Consider the following 20,655-nt stretch of genomic DNA (forward strand, 5'->3'; position numbering starts at 1 on the left):
GGCAAGAGAGAGCAGGTGTGAGTCACGGAATCACACACACACACCCTATTGCTGCTTTGTGCAGACTCAGGAGGAACTGGAGTGCCTCTGGTGCCTCTCTCGTACATTTCCCCCTTTCTCCCGGTGCTACCTTTCTCGCCCCCTTTTCCACAGCCTCTCCCTCCCTCGCCATCCCTGTGTGCCTGGCTCCATCCTCTCAGCAGAGAGGGACGGCAGGTTTATGGGGCCGGGGAGGCTCTCCCGGGGGAGGGGAAGCAGAGGTGCACTGCCCCCCGCCGCCTGCCCCAGCCTGTGACGACGGTTGCCCCACCCAGCGCCCGCCCAGTGCTTCGGGCAGGGGCACTATAAACGGAGGCACCGCTGCTCATCTCAGGGTGCAGCTTGGACACGTGCATCTGTCTGCAGTGATGGGGCAAAGTAGGAGGAGTCGGGGGGTGGCAGGAGGAGGGGGCATAAGGGAGTTCCAAGGGGGGGGAGCAGGGCAGGCTTGGAGCTGGGACTCCTGGGTTCTCTTCCAGCTCAGGAAAGGGGGTGATGGCCAGTGGTTAGAGTGGGGGGGGGGGGGCGAGGTGGGAGCTTCCCAGCCAATGGCTGCCGACTGGGTCCCGTGTGATTCCAACCGCTTGTCCCTCCCCTCCAGGAATCAGCAACACCGGCATCATCGTCGGCAGCCGCATCTTCGATGACGGCACCGACGACAAGAACATCGTGGTCCTGGCGGCGCCGCGTCCCAGCTGTGAGTAGCGGGGGGCGGGGAGGTGATGGGGGTGTCTCCGGCGGCGCTGCTGACTCCCCGGCTCTCCGCAGTGTTCCTGGGCTCTTCCCGCCCGGGGCTGGCGGCCGACCCGGAGCAACTCGCGTCTTGGAGCGGCCCAGAGGGGACGTGGGTCCTGCAGTCCCAGTCCTGCAGGAAAGATTCGGGTGAGTGCAGGACCTTGGGGGGGGGGGGGGTGGGACAGGGAAATGGCCCTTTGAGGGGGGGCAGGTGCATCCTCACCCCCACGCTGCCGGACTCTCCCTCCACCGGTGCTGTGGGCCAGCTCTGGCGCATGGGCCCCTCGTGCCGGGGTGAGGGGTCCCCTGCCCGTGTCTGGCCCCCTCCCCTCGCCGGCAGGGCCAGCTGCTCCCCGGGCTGGGACACCCCTCGCTCAGCGGGCGCCCGGCCCCACCCCTCCCCTGACAAGTCGGGGGCAGCCACGTTCCCTGGACACGGCAGAGACCCCCCGGAGAAAGTCTGCAGGGCAGAAGGCGCCTGGGAGACCCGCATCCCCCCCGGCCTGAGCTGCCACTCCGGGCTAGTGGTTAGAGCAGGGGGGCTGGGAGCCAGGACTTGTTCCCTGGCTGTAAGTGAGGGGGCAGTGCCCACATAGGGACAGCTGTCCAGCATGCAGGTGGCAGAGCACAGAAAGGTCCGTGGGGGCCCTACCCACCCAGGAAATACACAGCTCGGGGATGCGGGGGCAGGCTGGGCAGGGGGTTAATTGCTTGGGCGCTAATGGCTGTGCCAGGCTGCTGCCCCTGTGCCTGGCCAGGGCAGCACTGGAGCGGGAGGGGGGGGGGGAGCCAGGGGCTGGAGGTTGGGGGGATTCGGCGAGTGTCTGGTGCTGGCAGCCACATGGCCCTGGCGCTGCGGGGGGGGGCTACGCCGGTGAGTCGGGGGCAGCGCGGGGAGGGACGTGAGGTGCAGGGGGAAGGGACGTGGGGTCCCGGAGCCGGTGACTCTGACCCCCCCCTCCAGTGATGCTCAAGCCGGGATCCCTGTACCGGCTGCCTGCGGATCAAGAGGTCCAGTGCCCCGAGAGCACCGTGACGGAGACGGGTGAGCAGTTCTGCCAGAGCGCAGAGGAGAGCGGCCCCGGGGGGAGCAGGGAGGTGGGGCAGGGAAATTGACTTTGGGGCCTGGACGTTTTCCCAAGCCCCCTCCCCAGCCCTGCCTGGTCCTTCTCCTCCAACCTGGGACGTGTCCCCTGGGCCCTCGCGCCTGGATCCAGGCCCATCTGGCCCGGGGGAGAGGCCTCCGCCTTCCCTCTGCATCACGGGGCCCTTCTTGAGAGCCCCCCTCCCCGGCAGCCTCCCCTCCGCCCCGGGTGGGGGCCGTGGGGCAGGTGCGTCCTCACCCCCGCGCTGCTGGACTCTCCCCCCAGCGGTGCCCTGGGCCAGCTCTGGTGCGTGGGCCCATCGTGCCAACGGGAGGGTCTCCCCAGCCCTGCCGAATCCGCCCAGGCCTGGATCCCTCCCCTCGCCGGCGGGGCCGGCTGCTCCCCAGGGCGGACCAGCCCAAATAGTTCCCCAAAACTTCGCAAACAGCCCTGGGGTTTGGGAAGCAAAACACTGGGGTCAGGGCAGGGCTGACGGCCAGGCAGGGAGCGCGACTCCTGGGGTCTCCCCCTGGCTCTGGGAGGGAAGTGGAGGCCAGTGGTTAGAGCAGGGGGGTCTGGGAGAGGGACACCTGCGTTCTTCCTCTGGCTCTGGAGTGGGGGGGCAGAGGCCACACGGGGGCGTCGGGACACAGAAAGGACTGGGGGACCCCTTCCCACACAGAAAATCCACCAGTTTCTGGGGGTTGGGGGGAGGCCGGACAGGGCATTAATTGCTTGGATGTTAATGGCCATGACCAGCTGCCACCCCTGTGCCTGGCCAGGGCAGCGCTGGGGGGAGGCTGTGGGGAGCCAGGGGCTGGAGGGGGGGGGATTCGTCCCTGCCCTCCAACTTTCTCCCCCAATCTGCGTTCGTGGCCTTCCCGGCTGCCAGCTACGAGCGTCTGGTGCTGGCAGCCACATGCCCTGGCGCTGCGGGGGGGCTGCGCCGGTGCGTCGGGGCAGCGTGGGGAGGGACATGAGGTGCAGGGGGAAGGGTCGTGGGGGGCCGGTGATTCTGACCCCCCCATCTCTCTCCAGTGACGCTCAAGCCGGGCTGTCTGTGCCGGCGGCCTGCTGGTGGGGAGGGCGGAGCGGAGCAGCGCGGGGAGCAGGAACCCCGGTTCCGGTTCATCTTCCCGCTGCCGGACGAGGCCACCCTGAAGGCTGTCGCCTCGGTCCTGAAGTCCCTGGACAACGAGCACCCCCTGGAGGAGCTGTGGGAGCGGGTCGGCCAGAGCGGGGGTGAGAGCAGGCCCGGGGGTGGGGGCCAGTGGTTAGAGCAGGGGGCTGGGAGCCAGGATTCCTGGGGTCTTTCCCTGCCTCTGGCTGTGGGGGGCAGTGACCACACGGGGGTGACAGGTCTCTGGACCAGGCGTAGACAGGACCATGGGGTCCCTGCCCACACACTAGACCCACTGGTCAGTGGGGGGGGGCAGGCCCAGCAGGGTGTTAATTGCTTGGGCATTAGTGGCTGGGACCAGCTCCTGTGCCTGGCGAGGGCACTGCTGGGGGGAGGAGTGTGGGGAGCCAGGGCCTGGGGGGGGAGGTCCGGCCCTGCCCTCCAACTTTCTCCCCCAATCAGTGTACAATGGCTGCTTGGGGGCGGGGCCGGTGGAAAAAGGGGGCGGGTCCGTGTGCGCGGAGCAGCTGGTCTCGGGATTCCAGACTCTGCCGGGTTCCCTCCAGACAGGAGGGGTCTGTCCTGGGGCCAGGCCCGTGGCCCGGGCGGTGCAGGGGCGATGCTGGTGAGCTGGGAGCAGCGCAGGATGGGGGGGAAGGGACGCGGGTCCTGGCGCAGGCGGCTCTGACCCCCCGTCTCCCTTCAGCCAAACGCAAGGCCGCGGCAGAGCTCCTGTGCAGGCAGCCTAGAGCCGGGGAGGACAGCTGGTCACCTGAAGACATGGAGCTCTTCCTGGATGCTCTGGAGAGCGCAGGTGAGGGCAGGGCCCCGGGGCACAGAGGGACCAGGGACATGGACACAGAACAGAGCGCGTGGGGGCAGGGTGATGGCGGCTCAGGCAAAACGGCGCCCGCTGCGACTGCCTGGCGCCTCTCCCCCCACCCACGAGCTGCTGGTGCACGCCCGGCAGGGGACGCGCGGGACCTGGGGTCTGCCAGTAGCCCCCCTGCCTGAGCCGCCGCACGGGGCAAACAGCCCCGGGCCCAGAGTCGCCCCCAGGGGGGACCAGCCCAAATAGTTCCCAGAAATGGTGCAAACAGCCCTGGGGCTTGGGAAGCAACACACTGGGGTCAGGGCACGGCTGTGTGCCAGGCTGGGAGCGGGACTAGTGGTTAGAGCAGGGGGGCTGGGAGCCAGGATCCCCGGGGTCTTTCCCTGCCTGTGGGTGAGGGGGGCCGTGACCACGCGGGGGGCAGGTTTCCGTCCTAGGTTCAGCAGGGCACAGACAGGACCCTGGGGCCCCTGCCCACACAGCGAATGCTCTGGTGTGTGGTGTCCGGGCAGGGTGTTAATGGCTTGGGCGTTAATAGCCCTGCTCGGCTGCCCCCCTGTGCCTGGCAAGGGTGTGCCTGGTGTCCCCTTCCAGCCCCTGGGCCTGAGCCGCCTGCCTTGTGCCCCTCACCCACCTGATGCTCAGCACTGGGGGAGGGGATGTGGGGAGCCAGAGGATGGAGAGTGGGGGGGAGGTCTGACCCTGCCCTCAAACTTTCTCCCCCAATCAGCATTCATGGGCTGCCTGGCTGCCAGCTGTGACCAATGGCATTGGCCAGCTCCCTCAGCACCCTCGGGTGCATTAAATCCGGGCCCATGCACTTGTGTATGTTTAGCTCTTCTAAATAGTTCCTGACCTGATCTTTCCCCGCCAAGGGCCGCCCACCTCCTTCCCATACTGCGCTGCCTAGTGCCTTAGTCTGGGAGCTGATCATGTCCGTGAAGACAGAGGCAAAGGAAGCCTTGAGTCCTTCAGCTTTCCCCACCTCGTCTGTCACTAGGTTTCCTCCCTCATCCAGGAAGGGCCCAACCCCTCTCTGATCCCCCTCTTCTTGTTCCCTTTCACATCCCTTGCTAACTGCACTTCCAATTGCACTTTCGCCCTCCTGATACCCCCCCGGCATTCTCGCCACAGGGCTCTGCAAACTCTTCCAGGACGAGCCCAAAGTGGACAGTGACCCAAAGACCGGGGGTAAGCCCCTCAGCCAGAGCGGGGGTGAGTGCGGGGCCTTCTAGTGGGGGTCTGAGTGGGGCACCGGCTGTGCAGGGGGGCTGCGTGCAGGGCTAGCAGAGGGCTCAAGGGGTGGTAGGGTGTGGTGGTATGAACATTGGACCGGACCGAGGGTGCGGTGCCCATGGGGAGGGATGTGGGGGTTCAGAGGGGCTGGGGAAGGGGAGCTGCTGTGCCTGGTTTCACTCCTCCAACAGAGCAAGTTTTCCCAAACTTTGGCCCCGTGTACACGGGCCACGTTTTCCGCAACAAAGCGGCCGCAGATGCAGGAGTGGCAGGGGGCCCTGGTGTGGCGTTTCCCACCGAGCTCTGCAGTCGGGCCAGGGCCTGAGCCCACAGCAACGTCCCCAGCACTGGCCCAGGACTCCCTGGGGAGAAGTTGTAGGCCCAGGGGAGACCCCCCCCCCCCAGCGTTTCCTCTCCCTCACGGGGCCCTTCTTGGCGGGAGGCGTTTGCACGTCCGCGCGGTTTAGCCGGGCTAGTGCCGAGTTCACGTCCCAGGCGCCGACTTGCTGCTCCTGGCGCAATTCCTGCTCACTTGGGTTCAGGCCTCACCCCAGTCCCCTGCTTCAGGCTCTTTCTCCTCTCCCTGTTGTGCCCAGTCGTAGGGGTCAGAGCGGGGAGCGGGACCCAGCCACGCAGACAGGACCCCCCAAGGCAGAATGGCTGGACAGGCCTTGCTGTCTGTTCCGTGGCCCCTGGACCCGCCCCCGGCTTCCTGCGCCCTGGGGATGGTGCTGAACACGTCTCCGTTTGCAGCAGGCCCCTGAAATGCTGCGGGGTGGGACTCCCCAAACTCCCCTACAGCTCCCCCCACCCCACGTATTCTCTCCTCATCTCCCCTCCCTACGAGCTCTTAGTCTGGGGCTGCTCAGGCGCCCCACGGCCCAGCCGGTCAGCTGAGCTCCCTGCCTGTGTGGGTGCTCTGAGCCTCTGGGCGGGGCTCACTAAACAGCTGAGGGCGCGCAGCTTCCAGGGCACTTGGCTGTCACCTCCCCCGGGATGGGCCGTGGGGATGGGCTGGAGCCAGGTCCTACCCCAGGAGCCACCGCGCTCATGCTCTGCCTTGTCTCCCCTGCAGGGAAGTAGCGATGTCACCACAGACAAGCCACGGGTGAGTGCTGAGTCCTTCCCCCGTCCCTGTGCCGCTCACTGTGCCCCCTGGGGCTCAGCAGTCTGCCCCCCACCCCTCCCGTCAGCTGCATCTGGCCAGCTGTGGCTCTGGGGGTGTCTAGCCTGGCTCCTGGCCTTGCGGCTGGGGGCTGGTGGGACGTGTCCTACACTGACAGGGGGGCAGAGGGAGGAGGCAGGAGCGTCAGCCCCACTGATTAACTGGGGTTTGGGCTCCTGAGTCCCCAAGGTGCTTCTGAAAGCCCCACCCCTGTGTGCCCAGTCTTGGGGCGGAGCAGGGTCTTAGCCCAGGGAGCAGGTACCAGCCCCACGTGTAACTCCCCCGACTCCCGCCAACTCCCTGCGTCGCCCCACACCTCAGGGCTAAGTGCAGCCTCTCACCTGGGGCAGCCTCATACCCACCTGAAGCAGGGGGATGCTGGCATGAGGCACCGGGGTGGGGGGTCAGGGACAGAGTCTCTAACCCCCCCTTGTCCTTCGCCCTCCAGGCAGCAACCAGGGTGCAACCCCAGCACCCAGGGGAAGTGAGGGGGGAACGGAGGGGGGAGGTTCAGGGAGAGCCCGGGTCCCTTTCCAGAGTCCCCCAGGCCCTGCCCCTCTGACCTGCCGGCTGGGGAGCCAACCCCTGGTCGCCCACAAAGGCAGGTCCCAAGCAGGCTGGCTGCCGCACGGGGGTGGGTGACCGGCTTGCTGGGTCCGTTCCCCTCCACGTGGGCCCCGGTCAGAGCCCCCCTCCCCCGAGCACCCGTGAGCCGTCCAGTGTGACCGGCCCTGCCCGCCTGACCCTGCCTCTCCCTGCCCAGCTCCTAATGTCTGGCGGAGCCGTGGGCCCTGCAGCCGCGGAGGGACCCGACTGAATCTCCTGCCGGGCTCTGGACTCTCCCCTCGCTCCAGCCTGCTCAGCGCCAAAGCTCCGCGCTCGCCTTTGTAACCCAGCCCTGGCCCGGGGCGGGTCCCCCCACGGGGACATCACTGGGGGACTTTTCTAGCTGGTCGCTCTGCTTGCAACAGGAGTGTTGTGGTGATGACTGTGGTACCCTTGGGACATCCACTGGTGGCGGTGTGGGCTGGGGTGACCCCTACTGGCCGGTGTCGGTAGCACGGCCCAGCAGCCCGGCTGCCTACGGTCACCGTCCTAGGCCAAGACCCAACCTGTCCGACCGGTGGAGGGCAGGGAGGGGACAAAGGAGGGAGGTTTTGGGGGGAAGGGGCAGTTGCTGGCTGGGAAACATGAAGGGAACAACCGAAGCTGAGGGCGAGGGTCCAGGGACGATTGACCCCCCACCCCGAGGGTCTGAGGCTGCCTGGCCCTGACTCCTGTAGCCACATCACGTCTGTGCTGGGCTGTACCCTGGAGAAGCAATAAACCCCCCTGTTCTACTGGCTGGTGGAGCCTGTTCCCGCTGCTAGGAGGGGGCAGAATCGGGAACCCCCACGGGCCATCACCACAATAAACGTTTTCTCGTTTCTTTGTATTAACCTGGCATCGGTTAATTGTTGTGTCCTGGTGTTTTCCTTAGGGGGGAGATTCCCAAGTGCTCTCCCCGTGGGTTTTTTCTCATCACTTGGGGTATGTCTACACTACCACCCTAGTTCGACGAGGAGTACAGGTAGTTCGGAATAGGAAGCCTAGTCCGAGCTACCTAGTCCGTGCCGCGTGTAGCCGCGGGCACGGAGTCCGAACTAGCCGGCATTTAAAAATGGCGGCGCCCAGCAACAAGCAAATAAATCCCGGGAAATTCAAATCCCGGGCTTCATTTGCAACTCCGGTTGCCTACATTAACCACCCTAGTTCAAACTAGAGTGGGGGTATGTCAACACTACAGAGCTAATTCGAACTAACTTGGTTCGAATTAGCTAATTTGAATTAGCACATCCAGACTTAAAAACTAGTTCGAATTAGCGTTTTGCTAATTTGAACTAGCATGTCCACACCGAGTGGACCCAGAACCGAGGTTAAGGCTGGCTGGAAGCAGTGCCAGCAGGGCATCAGATTAGGACTTAGAGCGTGGAGATGCTGTCTCAGGCTAGCCAAGGGCTGTGCTTAAAGGGACCCGACCCCCACCCCGGACAGACAGTTCTCAGGGGTTCCCCGCTTGCAAAGCAGTCCTGGCTTGGAGTGCCCTGAGTGCCGACACTCGGCACATCACAGCACTCGGCCATCAGCCCGGCTGCATTTGCCGCAGGCTGCCATCCGGGGCGGGGGGCACTCGGGGGGCTGCAGGAGAGCTTCCACCCCGAGGAGCCTGCAGAGCCAGCCCAGTCCTCCCCATCGGGGGCTCGTACCCCATTCCACCTTCATCTCCTTCCACTTACCCCTCCCTAGCCCCCCTTCCTGATGTACAAAATAAAGGACACGTGTTCAAAAATAGAAACTCTCTTTATTGAACAAAACTGGGGGAGACTGGGAAAAGGAGGTGGGAGAGGGGAAGAGAGAGGGTGGGAGAGGGGAGGGCAACTAAAATGATCAGGGGTTTGGAACAGGTCCCATACGAAGAGAGGCTAAAGAGACTGGGACTTTTCAGCTTAAAAAGAGGAGACTGAGGGGGGATATGATAGAGGTCTATAAAAGAATGAGTGGTGTGGAGAAGGTGCATACAGAAAAGTTCTTCATTAGTTCCCATAATAGAAGGACTAGAGGACACCAAATGAAATGAATGGGTAGCAGGCTTCAAACTAACAACAGAAAGTTCTTCTTCACAAAGCAAATAGTCAACCTGTGGAACTCCTTGCTGCAGGAGGCTGTGAAGGCTAGAACTAGAACAGAGTTTAAAGAGAAGTGAGATCAAGTCATGGAGGTTGAGTCCATGGAGTGGTATTAGCCAGGGGGTAGAAATGGTGTCCCTGGTGTCTGTTTGTGGAAGGCTGGAGATGGATGGCGCGAGACAAATGGCTTGGTCATTGTCTTCGGTCCATCCCCTCCAGGGTACCTAGTGTTGGCCGCTGTCGGCAGACAGGCTACTGGGCTAGATGGACCTTTGGTCTGACCCAGTATGGCCATTCTTATGTTTTTATGTTCTACGCTCAGGGCTCAGGGTCGGGGATCTCACTGGACCACCTTGATTTTCATGCAAACCTGCTCCTGGGTGGCCAGGCTGGCAGCTCTCCTGCCCTAGACAGTCACTTTCCTGTGCCTAGTGAGGAGGTCGTGGATGAGGTCCACGGTGTCTGCACTAGACCAGGCGGGCGCCCGCCTCTTGCGGACCTGGGCAGGCTCCCGGGAGCCGCCAACCTGGTCCCGGGAAGAGGCGGAGGGCTGGGTGGCAGCAGGTGGCTGGCTCGTGCCGTGCCAGGTGCAGGGTCTGCTGGCTGGGTGCTGGCAGGCTTGCACCTGGCACGGGCACCGTAGCCAGCCTGTGCCCCTTTAAGGGCTCCGGGGCCGGGAGGGGGGCAGAAGAGTTTCCCTGGTGGTGCCCAGAGTGGCCACCAGGGAAAGCTGGGGAGGGCTAGCCTCCCACTAGTTCGAATTAAGGGGCTACACAGCCCTTAATTCGAACTACTTAATTCGAACTAGGCGTTAGTCCTCGTACAATGAGGTTTACCTAGTTCGAATTAAGTTCGAACTAGCGGTTTGTATGTGTAGACGTTATGAAAGTTAATTCGAACTAACGGCTGTGAGTTCCAATTCACTTTGTAGTGTAGACATACCCTGGCTGTCCCAATGGACCCAGATCTCTGCAAATCACCAGGGCTCGACAATTAGGCTAATCTACTCGCCCGCGGCGAGTAGATTAGAGCCCGGTGCGGCCGCGCAGTGCACTCAGTGCATGTGCAGCGCGCGGAACCGCACGGCTGGCGAGCAGGGCTCACCACCGCTCGCCGAGCCCTGCAAATCACCTCCTGCTGCTGCAGAGCTTCCAGCTTCTCCACAAGCCTGATGGGTTAACTCTGTCTCCTGCCACCCCCACCTCCGCCTGTCTCCAGCCCAACCCCCTGCTCTGCCTGTCCCCAGCCCGGCCCCCACCCGTGTCTGTTCCCAGCCCGGTTGTTAGATCTGCCCAGCTCCCAGCTCTGCCTGTCCTTAGCCCTGCCCTACCCTCAACTCTGCTCCTTCTGCTGCTCCAGGGAGGGGGAGGAGGTTTCAGGAACCGTAGAGAGGAGGACCCAGGGAAGGGGTACAGGGGAGTCCTTCAGGGTCACAGACATTGGGGTGTGTAAGGCTAGAGGGGCTGTTGTCATGGAGACAGTCGGAGCGTGGTGCCCCACCCCGCCCAGATCCAGGGTCGGATTCTCTCCCCAGGGAGGGATCCCGGCGGGAAAGTGAAGATCGGGGCCTCGGTTCCAGCATCGATAAATGTCACCTGCCCCCGGCCACAGTCCAGGCAAACCCGGATCCTGCTGGGGGGGTCCAGAGGCAGGGCAGTCACAGAGTCAGAGAGAGCCCAGAACTCTTCCCCCCACCACCCCACAGCCCAGATCCCGCCCTCGGGGCTCAGGCTGTACCCTCCCTTCCTGCGCACAGACTCTCTGGCCACCCCCACAGCCCAGCATCGCCCGTCCCCCACCTCCACCTCCCAGCAATGTCGCCCCGAGGTGAAGCCCTCCCGGCCCAGCACATATTCCAAAGTGTCAAATCTCTCCGGGGGATCGGGCAGTGGCTGCCGTGTCCGTTCCCATGTCACACGTTTCCCGTCCTCCGACAGGACGAGCTGGGGATGCGCCGTGTCTGGATCCAGAGTCACGTTGGCTGGGGGGGGGGAGAATCAGAGCGTGAGGGGCAGAGCTCGGCCCTGGGGGGGGTCGATGGCGTCAGGGACAGAATCTGCCCCAGCTGGGCCGTGACTCAGGGACTCTCCTGCCTCCAGGGGCGCCCGGCTCTGAGTGGGGAGCAGCCCTGAGGTCTCGGCCCAGCCCAAGGGCAGCTCGCTCCCCGGCAGGGAGGGGCCGTGGCAGAGAAGGGGTCAGAGGGGCCCTGACACTGGGAATCTGCCCCCCTCTCCCTGGGCCGGGGACAAGCGACTCTGGGCCAGGGACCCCAGAGGGAAGGATGGAAACTGCCTGGTCAGGGCTGGCTGAATCCAGGCCCTGCCCTCGGCTGGGCCCTCCCCATTGAAATGTCCCTGGGTCCCAGCTGATCTGGGCAGGGTTTGTGATTCCCCCGGGACACGTCTCCCCCCCACGGCCCGTCTGGGCTCGGCTCCTTTCCCGCCGCACTGGGGCTCCGGGCCGAGCTCCGACCTGCCCCCCACCAGGCTGCTCCGCCTCCGGCCCGGCGCCCGGACCCCGCAGAGCCAGCAGGGAGGGGCAGGGACCGGCCCCAGCTGGGCGGGGCGGGAAGAGGCTGACGAAGGCGAGTGCTGCCCTGGGGGTGCCCAGGCGCCGTGCAGACGGAATGGGGGTGTCTCTGTCCCAGCCATGGCAGGAGGTGTCCCCTGGGCTGGAGGAGGCTGGGGAGGGGCGTGTGTGGGGCTCCGAGGGGGGCATGAGGCCCGAGGCAGCTCACCTGGTCTGTGCGCTCTTGGGGCTTTCTCCAGTGCATCCGGCAGAGAGTCTGGGGGAGGGGAGGGGGAGATTCAGGTTTGCACGGGGAGCCCAGAGCCGGGTTGTCGTGTGGCAGACACACTCAGGCCTCGCTCGCTTCCAGTCTTTTGTCAGTACCTAGGTCCTGCAGAGCCTTTGGCATCAAAGCCGCTTTCGGCACTTAGGTCCCTTGGTGCTAAAGGGAGGTTCAGAGAGTGTGAGATCCTGGCTCTCACTGGGAGCTGTTTATCCCTGGGGAAACTGAGGCAGGGGGTGGTGGGCTCCATGGGCCAGATTCACCCTGTGCCGGCAGAGCAGGGCGGGGAGGCCACTTGTGACCCGCTGCTCAGTGGCTGCCAGGGCTGGGGCTGGGCTTGGCTCAATCTCAGGCAGAGTCTCCTCCTGGTTACAAGGCTCCGTGTGCCTGGGCCACGGAGCAGAGAGCCAGGGGCCCAGTGTTACACGTCCCACGTCCCTCTGTCCCTCCCCGCCCCCACTGAATCAGGCCACCGAATCCCCCACCCCCTCTGCCGGGACCCTCAGGCACATGCAGCTCTGGGCTCTGCAGCGAGGGGGGGGGGGGCTTCATTTGATCTCCCCGCCCCCAGCCCAATCCTCAGCTCCGATTGGCTGGAAACAACCGACCAATAGGAACTGAGAGATTGGCCTGCGGGAGGGGGGCAGCACAAGCCTCTTCCCCCTCCCAGAGCTGAGAGCCACATGGAGGGAGCAGCCTGCAATTTTAGGGATGTGGGGCTGCAGCAGGCAGGGAGCCCAACTTGCCTTGGGGGTGCTGCAGGGCTGCTGGCTGGGAGCTACTTAGAGCCTGCCTCTGGCACCCCAGCCCTTCCTGCGTCCCAGCTGAATTCCCTAGGTCACCCTCCAAGCCCTGTGTACCCCCTGCCCCAGGTCACAGCTCCCTCCCAGACCCTGCACCCCAATTCCCAGACCCAGGTCACCACCCCAAACTCCCTGTCAGACCCCACCCCATCTCCTGCAGCCCAGTCCCTTACCCCGTGTGCCCTTCTGCACCCAACCTCCAACCTAGACCCTGCATCCCCACCACAGCAAAGTGTGGCCCTTGGCCACTTTCCAAAATCTTGGAGCGGGCCCCACCAATAATTATTGTCCCCCTCGCCCCCATTGATGGTGATTGGCTCGGATTGAGCCTGGCGAGCCGTGTGCTGGCCATAAGGGAAATGTTTCCTACAGGGACCTTGCTCTTAAAGTGCCACGTTCCTGAGTTGCTCTGCAGGACACAGGTGTGTTGCCCACACAAGGTGTTTGCAGAGACACCCAGAGTGACCTGCCCAGGCCAGGGAGAGACGTCCAGATCCCCCCTGTGGAGAAGTGACCCCTGCACATCAGACAAGAGAGGAACTTGAAAATTGCTTGGAGAAGCAAAAACCCTCCAGCAATTGAAAGTTCCTGAGTGTGCCGTGTACAAGTCACACAAAGGGGATTGGAACAGAACTCATCCGGGTATAATCTGGATGATTATAACCAATCAGATATGGTCAGTGGTACTCCTACTATCTCAGGAGAAATGCACCATGATCCGCCTGTGCCCCAAGAGAAGGGAACTGGGCGTGTTTCTCTCTGTCATTTCTCACTCTCACTGTCACTGTCATCGCAAAGGCTACTTCTGAACAAACAAGGGTTTGAATTAATCAACCTGAGTGTCTTGGAACCCAAGTCTGGGCCATTCACCCCCAATTATATGGAAGCCTCATCTAATTATGAACCAATTGACCAGCACCATTCTCCTTCCACGGTCTCATTTTCCCCTCCTCCATCCCCCCCAGGTACCTTTGAACTCCCTCAGCGTCTCCGACAGCACAATCACTTTCTGGGAGAAACCACGGACTTGTTCTTCCAATTCAGGAGCCATCTCCTCCGGCTGCTGGGTCTGCCTCTCCTCACACCTGGGGAGACACAACGTCCCATGGTGACCCTGCAGTGGTTCCCAGCCTTTTCGACCATATGGGCCCCTTTTTAATCTATGAAAATTTCACAGACCCCCCCCCCCCCGGGTATAAAAAAAGAAAAGGAAAAGAAAAAGAAGCATTGGGTTCACTGTCACTAGCCCAATCCTTACTTTTGGACTTTCCCCAGATCCCCTGCAGTACCATCATGGGCCACAAAGGGTCGAGAGTCTTCACAAAAAACCTACCCCTCACATGGTGGGTGCAAAAAAACCCCACAACCACAACCCAAAAAAGTGTCACTGTGCCTTTAAGTCCCCAGGCTCCCTGCTCTCCACGCCCCCACCAGACGGGGCAGGAGGAAAATGGCCCAAGCGCCCTTCCGACCAAGAGAAACAGAAAATATTGGACATTTTACCGGACTGAGGCCGCAAATACCGGACACTTGGCAACCCTATAGGGGGTCTGTGGCCCACAGGTCGGGAGCTGCTGTGATCCAGCCTTGAGTGACTCAGTTCTTAACTTCTGGTTAGTGAGTATTTGAGTCTCCGCGGCCAGCTCACTTCTGGGCCTCCAGGCGCTGAGGGACGGGAGGTTCCCAGGGGAAGGGCTGTAGAATCTGCCCACTAGGGACTAGACTGAGACCCCAGCTCATCCCACACAGGTCTCCAAACAGCCCTCGGGCAGGAAAGACGCTGGATCCCTGCTGCCCTGGACAGCAGGGACAGGCCCATGTCCCACCCCTCAGTCCTGGGGCAGCCAGTCCCCAGGGCGGTGACATGGTAGAATGTACCACAGGCCAGTCTGCGCCTTCCCCTGGGGAGTTGCAGAGTCGTCTCTAAAAGGCCGAGGGCCTCAGGGTTAAATGGGTCAGAGATCTGAATCCCAAATGTGACCTTCCCGCACGTTCTGCTGTGGAGCCCTGGGGAGAGGCAGCGACAACTTCACTGCCCAGTGTTTCCCCAGCGCTGTGAGGTGTGAGAGCCACTGACCTGCTCAAGGTGCTTCTGATGTCCTGTGAGAAAGAGAGAGAGAGAGAGAGAGAGAGAGTTTCAGTCCTGACACACACTGTGAATTCCAAGGGAGGGATTTTTCGAGTGAAGGGAAACTAGGCTTTGGATCCCCTGAGCAAATGGGACTTCCCCTTCTCTAACAGCTCTGTGCCTGCGGGTCTGCACAAAACAACAATTCCCATGTCAGGAAGGTGCACACAGAGCTGCCCTGTGACCTCTGACTCCTGTGCCCACCTGCTAGGGGCTGTCCTGTCTCTGTGGTGGGAGCTGGGGGATTTCCCCCGCAGCCTCACCTGCAGGAATTCACTCGCTGGCTTCTGACACTTCCCCTCCAACTCCCGGATCCGCTCGCTGAGACGGCAAATCTGCTCCGAGAGTTTGGTGACAGTGTCAGTCCGGAGCCTCACAAGCTCCTCGTCCAGCTTCTGCAGCTGGGCCAGCAGGAGTCGCTCTTGTTCCTCCAGGAACTGCCGCAGCTGCTGAAACTCGGCCACGATCTTCTGCCGCTCGGCTCGTGTCTGTTTCTGGAAGAAGAACCAAAGGAAGAACATCACCACCGCTAGGGGGACATGGATGGAGCCTGGGGCCCTTCACAGAGCGCTGAGTGTGCAGGAGAATCTCTGCAAATTCTAAGTCACCCGACAGTGAACAGTCTCCTGCAGTTACTAGAGAGAATTTTCTCACGTCTTCCCGTTTGGCCCCAGACTCTCATAAAGGACGTGGCCATGTCTGACGTGCTTTGGATCGTGAGTGGCTCATGGCCTCAGCGATGCTGATCCAAAGCAGCAGGGAGCAGGGAGCAGGACTCGGCACTAGCCCTTGGTGATGTTTTCTGCATTACATTTTTTTCCTGGGAAAATGCAGATTTGTCACCAAAGACACATTTCACGAATCACTGGCGATGTCACCTGTTGTTATGCTGCAGAAAGAAATCCACGGCAAATCCAAACTTATTTTTGAAACTGTCCTTGTGCTTTCTAAAATTATTTTTGAGGAAATGGTCAAGTTGAAACAAAACATTTTGATTTTTGCCAAAAATAGTTAATTGGACCGAGCAAAAAATCAAATTTGTGCTTCTGTCAGTTTGTTAATATCAGTTGTTGCTTATTGTTGTCTCATGCAAGCAAGGTAGTAACAAACTTCAACAGGCCTTTATTTCCCAAAGGTGAAACCTCTTTATAAAGCTGCTGCTGCTCCCCTCTGTAGCTCTCTCAGCCCTGGACCATCTCCTCCCCCCTCCTTCCTGTTTCCTGTGCTTCCAGAATCCCAAAAGCCAGTGCTCCCAGTTCTAATAATGACAAGCAGCATCTAAAACACCACATTCCCTCCTCTCTTAGGAAGCTCTCCCAATTATAAAATAAACATTGTTCTTCTAACCACACAACAAATATGGAACAAGACACTATACTGTTGGCAGAAATATTACCCTGAAAACACTGTAAATACTACATTCCACGAGGAGTAACGGTAGTTCGGAATAGGAAGTCTAGTTCGAACTACCTAGTTCGTGCCCTGTGTAGCCGCACTGCACGGGGTTCGAACGAGCGGGGTTTTAAAAATGGCGGCGCCCCGCTTATGCAAATGAAGCCCGGGAAATTCAAATCCCGGGCTTCATTTGCAAGTGCGGTATGCCTACATTACCCCACTAGTTCGAACGAGCGGGGTAGTGTAGACATACCCTATGATTTTAAGAGATGTGAATGTATGGTCCCCTTTGCGTAAAATTCCAGGTTTTCTTGCTCTAACGAAGGAACCACACTCAGACTTAGGTTCCTTAGCACCCTGCCATTTGTCTGTGAAAGCCTTATACTTTGCTTGCTTCTGTTCAAATCAGGGTATGTCTAGACTACATGCCTCTGTCACCAGAGGCATGTAGATTAGGCTACCCGGCATAGGCAAAGAAGCAGAGATTTAAATAATCCCCGCTTCATTAAAATAAACATGGCCCCCACGCTGTGCCGACAATCAGCTGATCCGGCACAGCGTGGTAGTCTAGACGCGGGAAGCCTTTGCTGACCGATTCTGTAAGCCTCAGCTGATCGTCGGCACAGCACAGTGGCCATGTTTATTTTAATAAAGTGGGAATTATTTAAATCCCTGCTTCTTTGCCTATGCCGGGTAGCCTAATTGACATGCCTCTGTCGCCAGAGGCATGTAGTCTAGACATACCCTCAATTTTCAAAAGGGTCATAAGAACATAAGAACGGCCGTACTGGGTCAGACCAAGGGTCCTTTAGCGCAGTATCCTGTCTGCCGACAGTGGCCAGCACCAGGTGCCCCAGAGGGGGTGGACTGAAGACAATAATCAAGCAATTTGTCTCCTGCCATCCCTCTCCAGCCTCTGACAACCAGAGGCCACGGACACCATTTTATCCCCTGGCTAATAGCACTCAGAAGGCAGAACCTCCCTTTGACATTTCTAAAGGGGTCCACAAATGCACAGAGGGTGGAAGTGGCTGGTTTAGGGCCCAACCCTAAAGAGATTCTGCTAAAGCAATGAATTGTGATTTCCGGGTGCTCATTCCCTGCCTGATGAAGAGAAACCGTAATCCAGTCTAGGGCTGCTCCTTAATGTCGGATTTAGGATCAGCTCCCTCCGGCTCATACAACAGCAGGGTAATAACGCCGGGCACCTACCAGATACTCCTGGCTGGTCTCCTCCTTGCTCCCTTTCAGTCCCAGCAGCTTTTCTCTCTCGGCTCTCAGAGTTTTCAGCTGGGCCTGGAGCCTTTCCTGGAGACGCAGAAACATTTCATGTGACTAAGCAAAACATCAAATGTGAGATTTGCTAATCATTTAATATTAGATCATTTTTGGTTCAACCCTTTTTCTTAATGTCCTGCCAGTGAAGATTTTAATTATATTTCTGTTATTGTTAGTCTAAGGACTAAAGGGAGGGGAGCTGGCCTAGCACAACCACGCACTGTACTCGCCACTGCAGGGTCCGGCAGGTTTATGGGATCGGAGACACAGAGTCACAGTAATAGACCCTGGAAGTGTTTTCAGAGGGTTTGAAATTGTCGGACCTTGTTACAGTAGGGAGCTGGGGTCACATCCTCAGAGGCTGCATGCGCGGGGGCAGGGGGAGATCGCAGGGGAGGGTGCTGGAGGAGAGGAGGGACACCGCGAGCATCGGGGACCTGCAGAGAGGCCGGGGCACTTGGACGGGGGGGGACAGAGGGAGGGACTCAGCCAGGCAGACACTGTGGAAATCTGGCCTGGCAGCCACCCGTGATGACCTAGCTCTGGCAATTACAGGTGTTTGCAAACAATCCTCAATGCCCCCGGTTCTTTCTTTACCCGCCTGCTGCGGCTCATGTTCATGATGTTGTGGCTCTGGCTAGGAGCTCTCGCTGGCTGGCTTGTCCGTAGGGTGCCTGGCCCCACGGGGCTCCAATTGCTCCCTGGGGCCCAGAGAGGCCGGTGCTATAGACAAACGTGTATTCTACTAACTACCAATCATTGCCATTGCCATTAACATCAGCATGGGCACGTGGTGGGCCCACTAAATCTACAGAGAGAAATCCCAAAGAGAAACCTGCATGACTGGGACTCTCCCAGTGGCTCAGGAGAGGTAGGTGGGGGCACAGGCTGGCTGGCCCTTTCAAAGAGGAGATCTCAGTAGGGTCCCTGTAAGCCGGGCTCTTGTGCAGCACCCAGGAGAGATTCCAGTGCTGCCCAGCTGATTAGCAGCACGCCCAGTCCCCCACAACTGGCAATAGGTGTTTCTACGAGTGGTGCACAGCCACACATGCTTTGGCGCACAGAACAAAAATGATTCCACACACAGATGGAAAATATTAGAAGGAACATTGGTTGTCAGCCCCACCTGAGACATAATCAATTCTCCTCCCCAGGAAGGGACAAGGAAGGGCAGGGTGAGGGGTTCTGGGATCCAACCCAGCCTGGGGTAGGTCAAACAGAAGCCCAGGGAAAGCCAGAGGGAGGAGGCCCCTAGAGCATACAGAGGAGACCTGGGATCTTGTGAGGATGATAAGAGCAAACTCCAGACTCAAAGTCCTGAGAGTCCCGTCTGGGAGAGCAGGGCTGTGACTGGCCACATAAAATGCCACTGTGGGTCTTTTTTGGGAAACTGAGGCAGGGCTACCCCATGCCACGAGGGGCACTCAGAAGGCAGTGACCCTGCTGCGGTGCCCTATCCCCAGGCCGTCCCTGCTTCCTGCAGTCCCAGCCCTGATCCTATTGGCTAGATTCCCAGGGCGGGAGCTGCTCCCCAGTGCTCCCCTCCGTCCCACGAGGGCAGGGATCCCAGTCGGCATTTCCCTACCTGGAATTCTTCGGCAGCTTCCTCGGCAGGAATCACAGTGTGAGCTCGGTGCCCCTTGGATCTGTCGCACACCAGGCAGATGGGGATTTCATCCTCCCTGCAGAAGAGTTTGAGAGGCTCCTGGTGTTTCTCACACAGTCTCTCTGCAGCTGGTTCCTTCTCTGCCAGCAACCTGAGTTCTCTGGCTGCCTCCACAATACTCCTCAGCTGCCTGTTCGGCCTGAAGTTCCCCTGGGGAAAGGCCCGTCTGCACTGGGGGCAGGAGACGTCTGCGGTGGGTCCCCCCCAGGACTGCGTGATGCAGGCTCGGCAGTAGCTGTGATCACAGTCCAGAGCCACCGGATCGTTGAAATACTCCAGGCAAATGGGACAGGTCACTTCATCCTGGAGCATTTTTGCTGGATTCGCAGCAGCCATGGCTTCTGGTGCAGGGGAGACCAGAGAGTTTAGTCTCACTTCCTTCTGCTGAGAAAAGGGCGGGTTGCACTTTGAATCAGTCAGTGCCGCCTTTCTGGGCGTGTTCTCCTGCTCTTTCCCTTTACAGACTCTACGGCGCCTTTACATGACGTGTGACGAGTCCAGACTGACAGGGACTCCTCCAACACATCTGCCTGGCCCCAAACTTCAGCCTGGGCACTCAGGGTGCATCTACACTGCCTGCTTATTTCGGAATAAAAAAAAAAGCAGCAAAGAGGTGGCTGGACCCTCTTGCCGCCGGGTTCTCACTGCCCCTCCTCTTCCTCCCTTCCCCCCCCCTCTCCCCTCTTCCCTGTCCCCGCAGCCGCAGCCCCTGTCGGCCACCGGCACATAAGAACATAAGAACGGCCGTACTGGGTCAGACCAAAGGTCCTTCTAGCCCAGTATCCTGTCTGCCGACAGTGGCCAGCACCAGGTACCCCAGAGAGGGTGGACCGAAGACAATGATCAAGCGATTTGTCTCCTGCCATCCCTCTCCAGCCTCTGACAAACAGAGGCCAAGGACACCATTTTATCCCCTGGCTAATAGCCTTTTATGGACCTAACCTCCATGAATTTATCCAGCTTCTCTTTAAACTCTATTATAGTCCTAGCCTTCACAGCCTCCTCTGGCAAGGAGTTCCACAGGTTGACAACACGCTGTGTGAAGAAGAACTTCCTTTTATTAGTTTTAAACCTGCTCCCCATTAATTTCATTTGGTGTCCTCTAGTTCTTCTATTATGGGAACTAATAAATAACTTTTCTTTATCAGCCCTCTCCACACCACTCATGATTTTATAGACCTCTCTCCTATCCCCCCTCAGTCTCCTCTTTTCTAAACTGAAAAGTCCCAGTCGCTTTAACCTCTCCTCATATGGGACCCGTTCCAAACCCCTAATCGGGGGCACAGCCCGGGCAGGGAGGCAGGAAAGGGGTCAAGTAGCGAGTCAGGCTGAGGGGGGCAGGCCAAGCTCTTCCTGCCTTGCAGGGGCCCTGGCAACAGCTTCTCGCTTGTGCGCCGCTGCTGAAGTGGAGGAGCTGGGAGAGCGCGAGGTCTATAAAATCATGACGGGTGTGGAAAAAATGAATAAGGAATGCAGACACACTTGGGGTGCTGCAGGGTGGGGGCTCTTTAATGACATAAGAACTTGAGAGTGGCCATATAGAGTCAGACCAAAGGTCCATTCAGCCCAGTGTTCTGCCTGCTGACAGTGGCCAATACCAGGTGCCCCAGAAGGAGTGAACAGAACAAGGAATCATTAAGAGATCCCTCCCCTGTTACCCATTCCCACCCCTGGCAAACAGAGTCACCATCCCTACCCATCCTGGCTAATAAGTAC

General features: G+C 60.0%; 2 protein-coding genes across 5 annotated transcripts; one reads left to right on the forward strand and one right to left on the reverse strand.

The window, feature by feature from the left end:
• The first annotated feature begins 382 nt into the window (after positions 1–382).
• Positions 383–7,768, forward strand: LOC142823297 (uncharacterized). 3 transcript variants are annotated; one of them, XM_075914227.1, is made up of 9 exons: positions 383–417; positions 641–736; positions 808–921; positions 1,739–1,819; positions 2,898–3,101; positions 3,686–3,793; positions 4,946–5,026; positions 6,123–6,155; positions 6,976–7,768. In XM_075914227.1, exons 1-8 carry the CDS (start codon positions 408–410, stop codon positions 6,128–6,130), a joined length of 702 nt encoding a protein of 233 aa, XP_075770342.1. In that variant the 5' UTR covers positions 383–407; the 3' UTR covers positions 6,131–6,155; positions 6,976–7,768. The 3 variants fall into 3 exon arrangements, with proteins under 3 accessions (XP_075770342.1, XP_075770343.1, XP_075770344.1); XM_075914228.1 differs by having other exon boundaries at positions 4,946–5,002; XM_075914229.1 differs by lacking the exons at positions 383–417; positions 641–736 and having other exon boundaries at positions 757–921.
• A 769-nt stretch (positions 7,769–8,537) lies between these two features.
• Positions 8,538–19,501, reverse strand: LOC102453083 (zinc finger protein RFP-like). 2 transcript variants are annotated; one of them, XM_075914225.1, is made up of 7 exons: positions 18,859–19,501; positions 17,208–17,303; positions 14,864–15,094; positions 14,550–14,572; positions 13,442–13,557; positions 11,616–11,663; positions 8,538–10,859 (listed from the first exon to the last, which is right to left on the reverse strand). In XM_075914225.1, exons 1-7 carry the CDS (start codon positions 19,273–19,275, stop codon positions 10,348–10,350), a joined length of 1,443 nt encoding a protein of 480 aa, XP_075770340.1. In that variant the 5' UTR covers positions 19,276–19,501; the 3' UTR covers positions 8,538–10,347. The 2 variants fall into 2 exon arrangements, with proteins under 2 accessions (XP_075770340.1, XP_075770341.1); XM_075914226.1 differs by lacking the exons at positions 8,538–10,859; positions 11,616–11,663 and adding an exon at positions 11,671–11,828.
• Between the last annotated feature and the right edge of the window lie 1,154 nt (positions 19,502–20,655).

The sequence above is a fragment of the Pelodiscus sinensis genome, chromosome 32, assembly GCF_049634645.1.
Source record: "Pelodiscus sinensis isolate JC-2024 chromosome 32, ASM4963464v1, whole genome shotgun sequence".
Lineage (NCBI taxonomy): Eukaryota > Metazoa > Chordata > Testudines > Trionychidae > Pelodiscus > Pelodiscus sinensis.

Bases quoted from the DNA above. Each gene is read 5' to 3' on its own strand.
- LOC142823297 (XM_075914227.1), top strand. The intron at 1,820-2,897 runs GTGAGCAGTTCT...ATCTCTCTCCAG, and splicing joins GAGCACCGTGACGGAGACGG to TGACGCTCAAGCCGGGCTGT. The intron at 3,102-3,685 runs GTGAGAGCAGGC...GTCTCCCTTCAG, and splicing joins GCGGGTCGGCCAGAGCGGGG to CCAAACGCAAGGCCGCGGCA.
- LOC102453083 (XM_075914225.1), bottom strand. From the start codon at position 19,275: ATGGCTGCTGCGAATCCAGCAAAAATGCTCCAGGATGAAGTGACCTGT. The intron at 17,304-18,858 runs GTAGGGAAATGC...CTGCGTCTCCAG, and splicing joins AAGCTGCCGAAGAATTCCAG to GAAAGGCTCCAGGCCCAGCT. The intron at 11,664-13,441 runs GTACCTGGGGGG...CCCCTCCCCCAG, and splicing joins GACGCTGAGGGAGTTCAAAG to ACTCTCTGCCGGATGCACTG.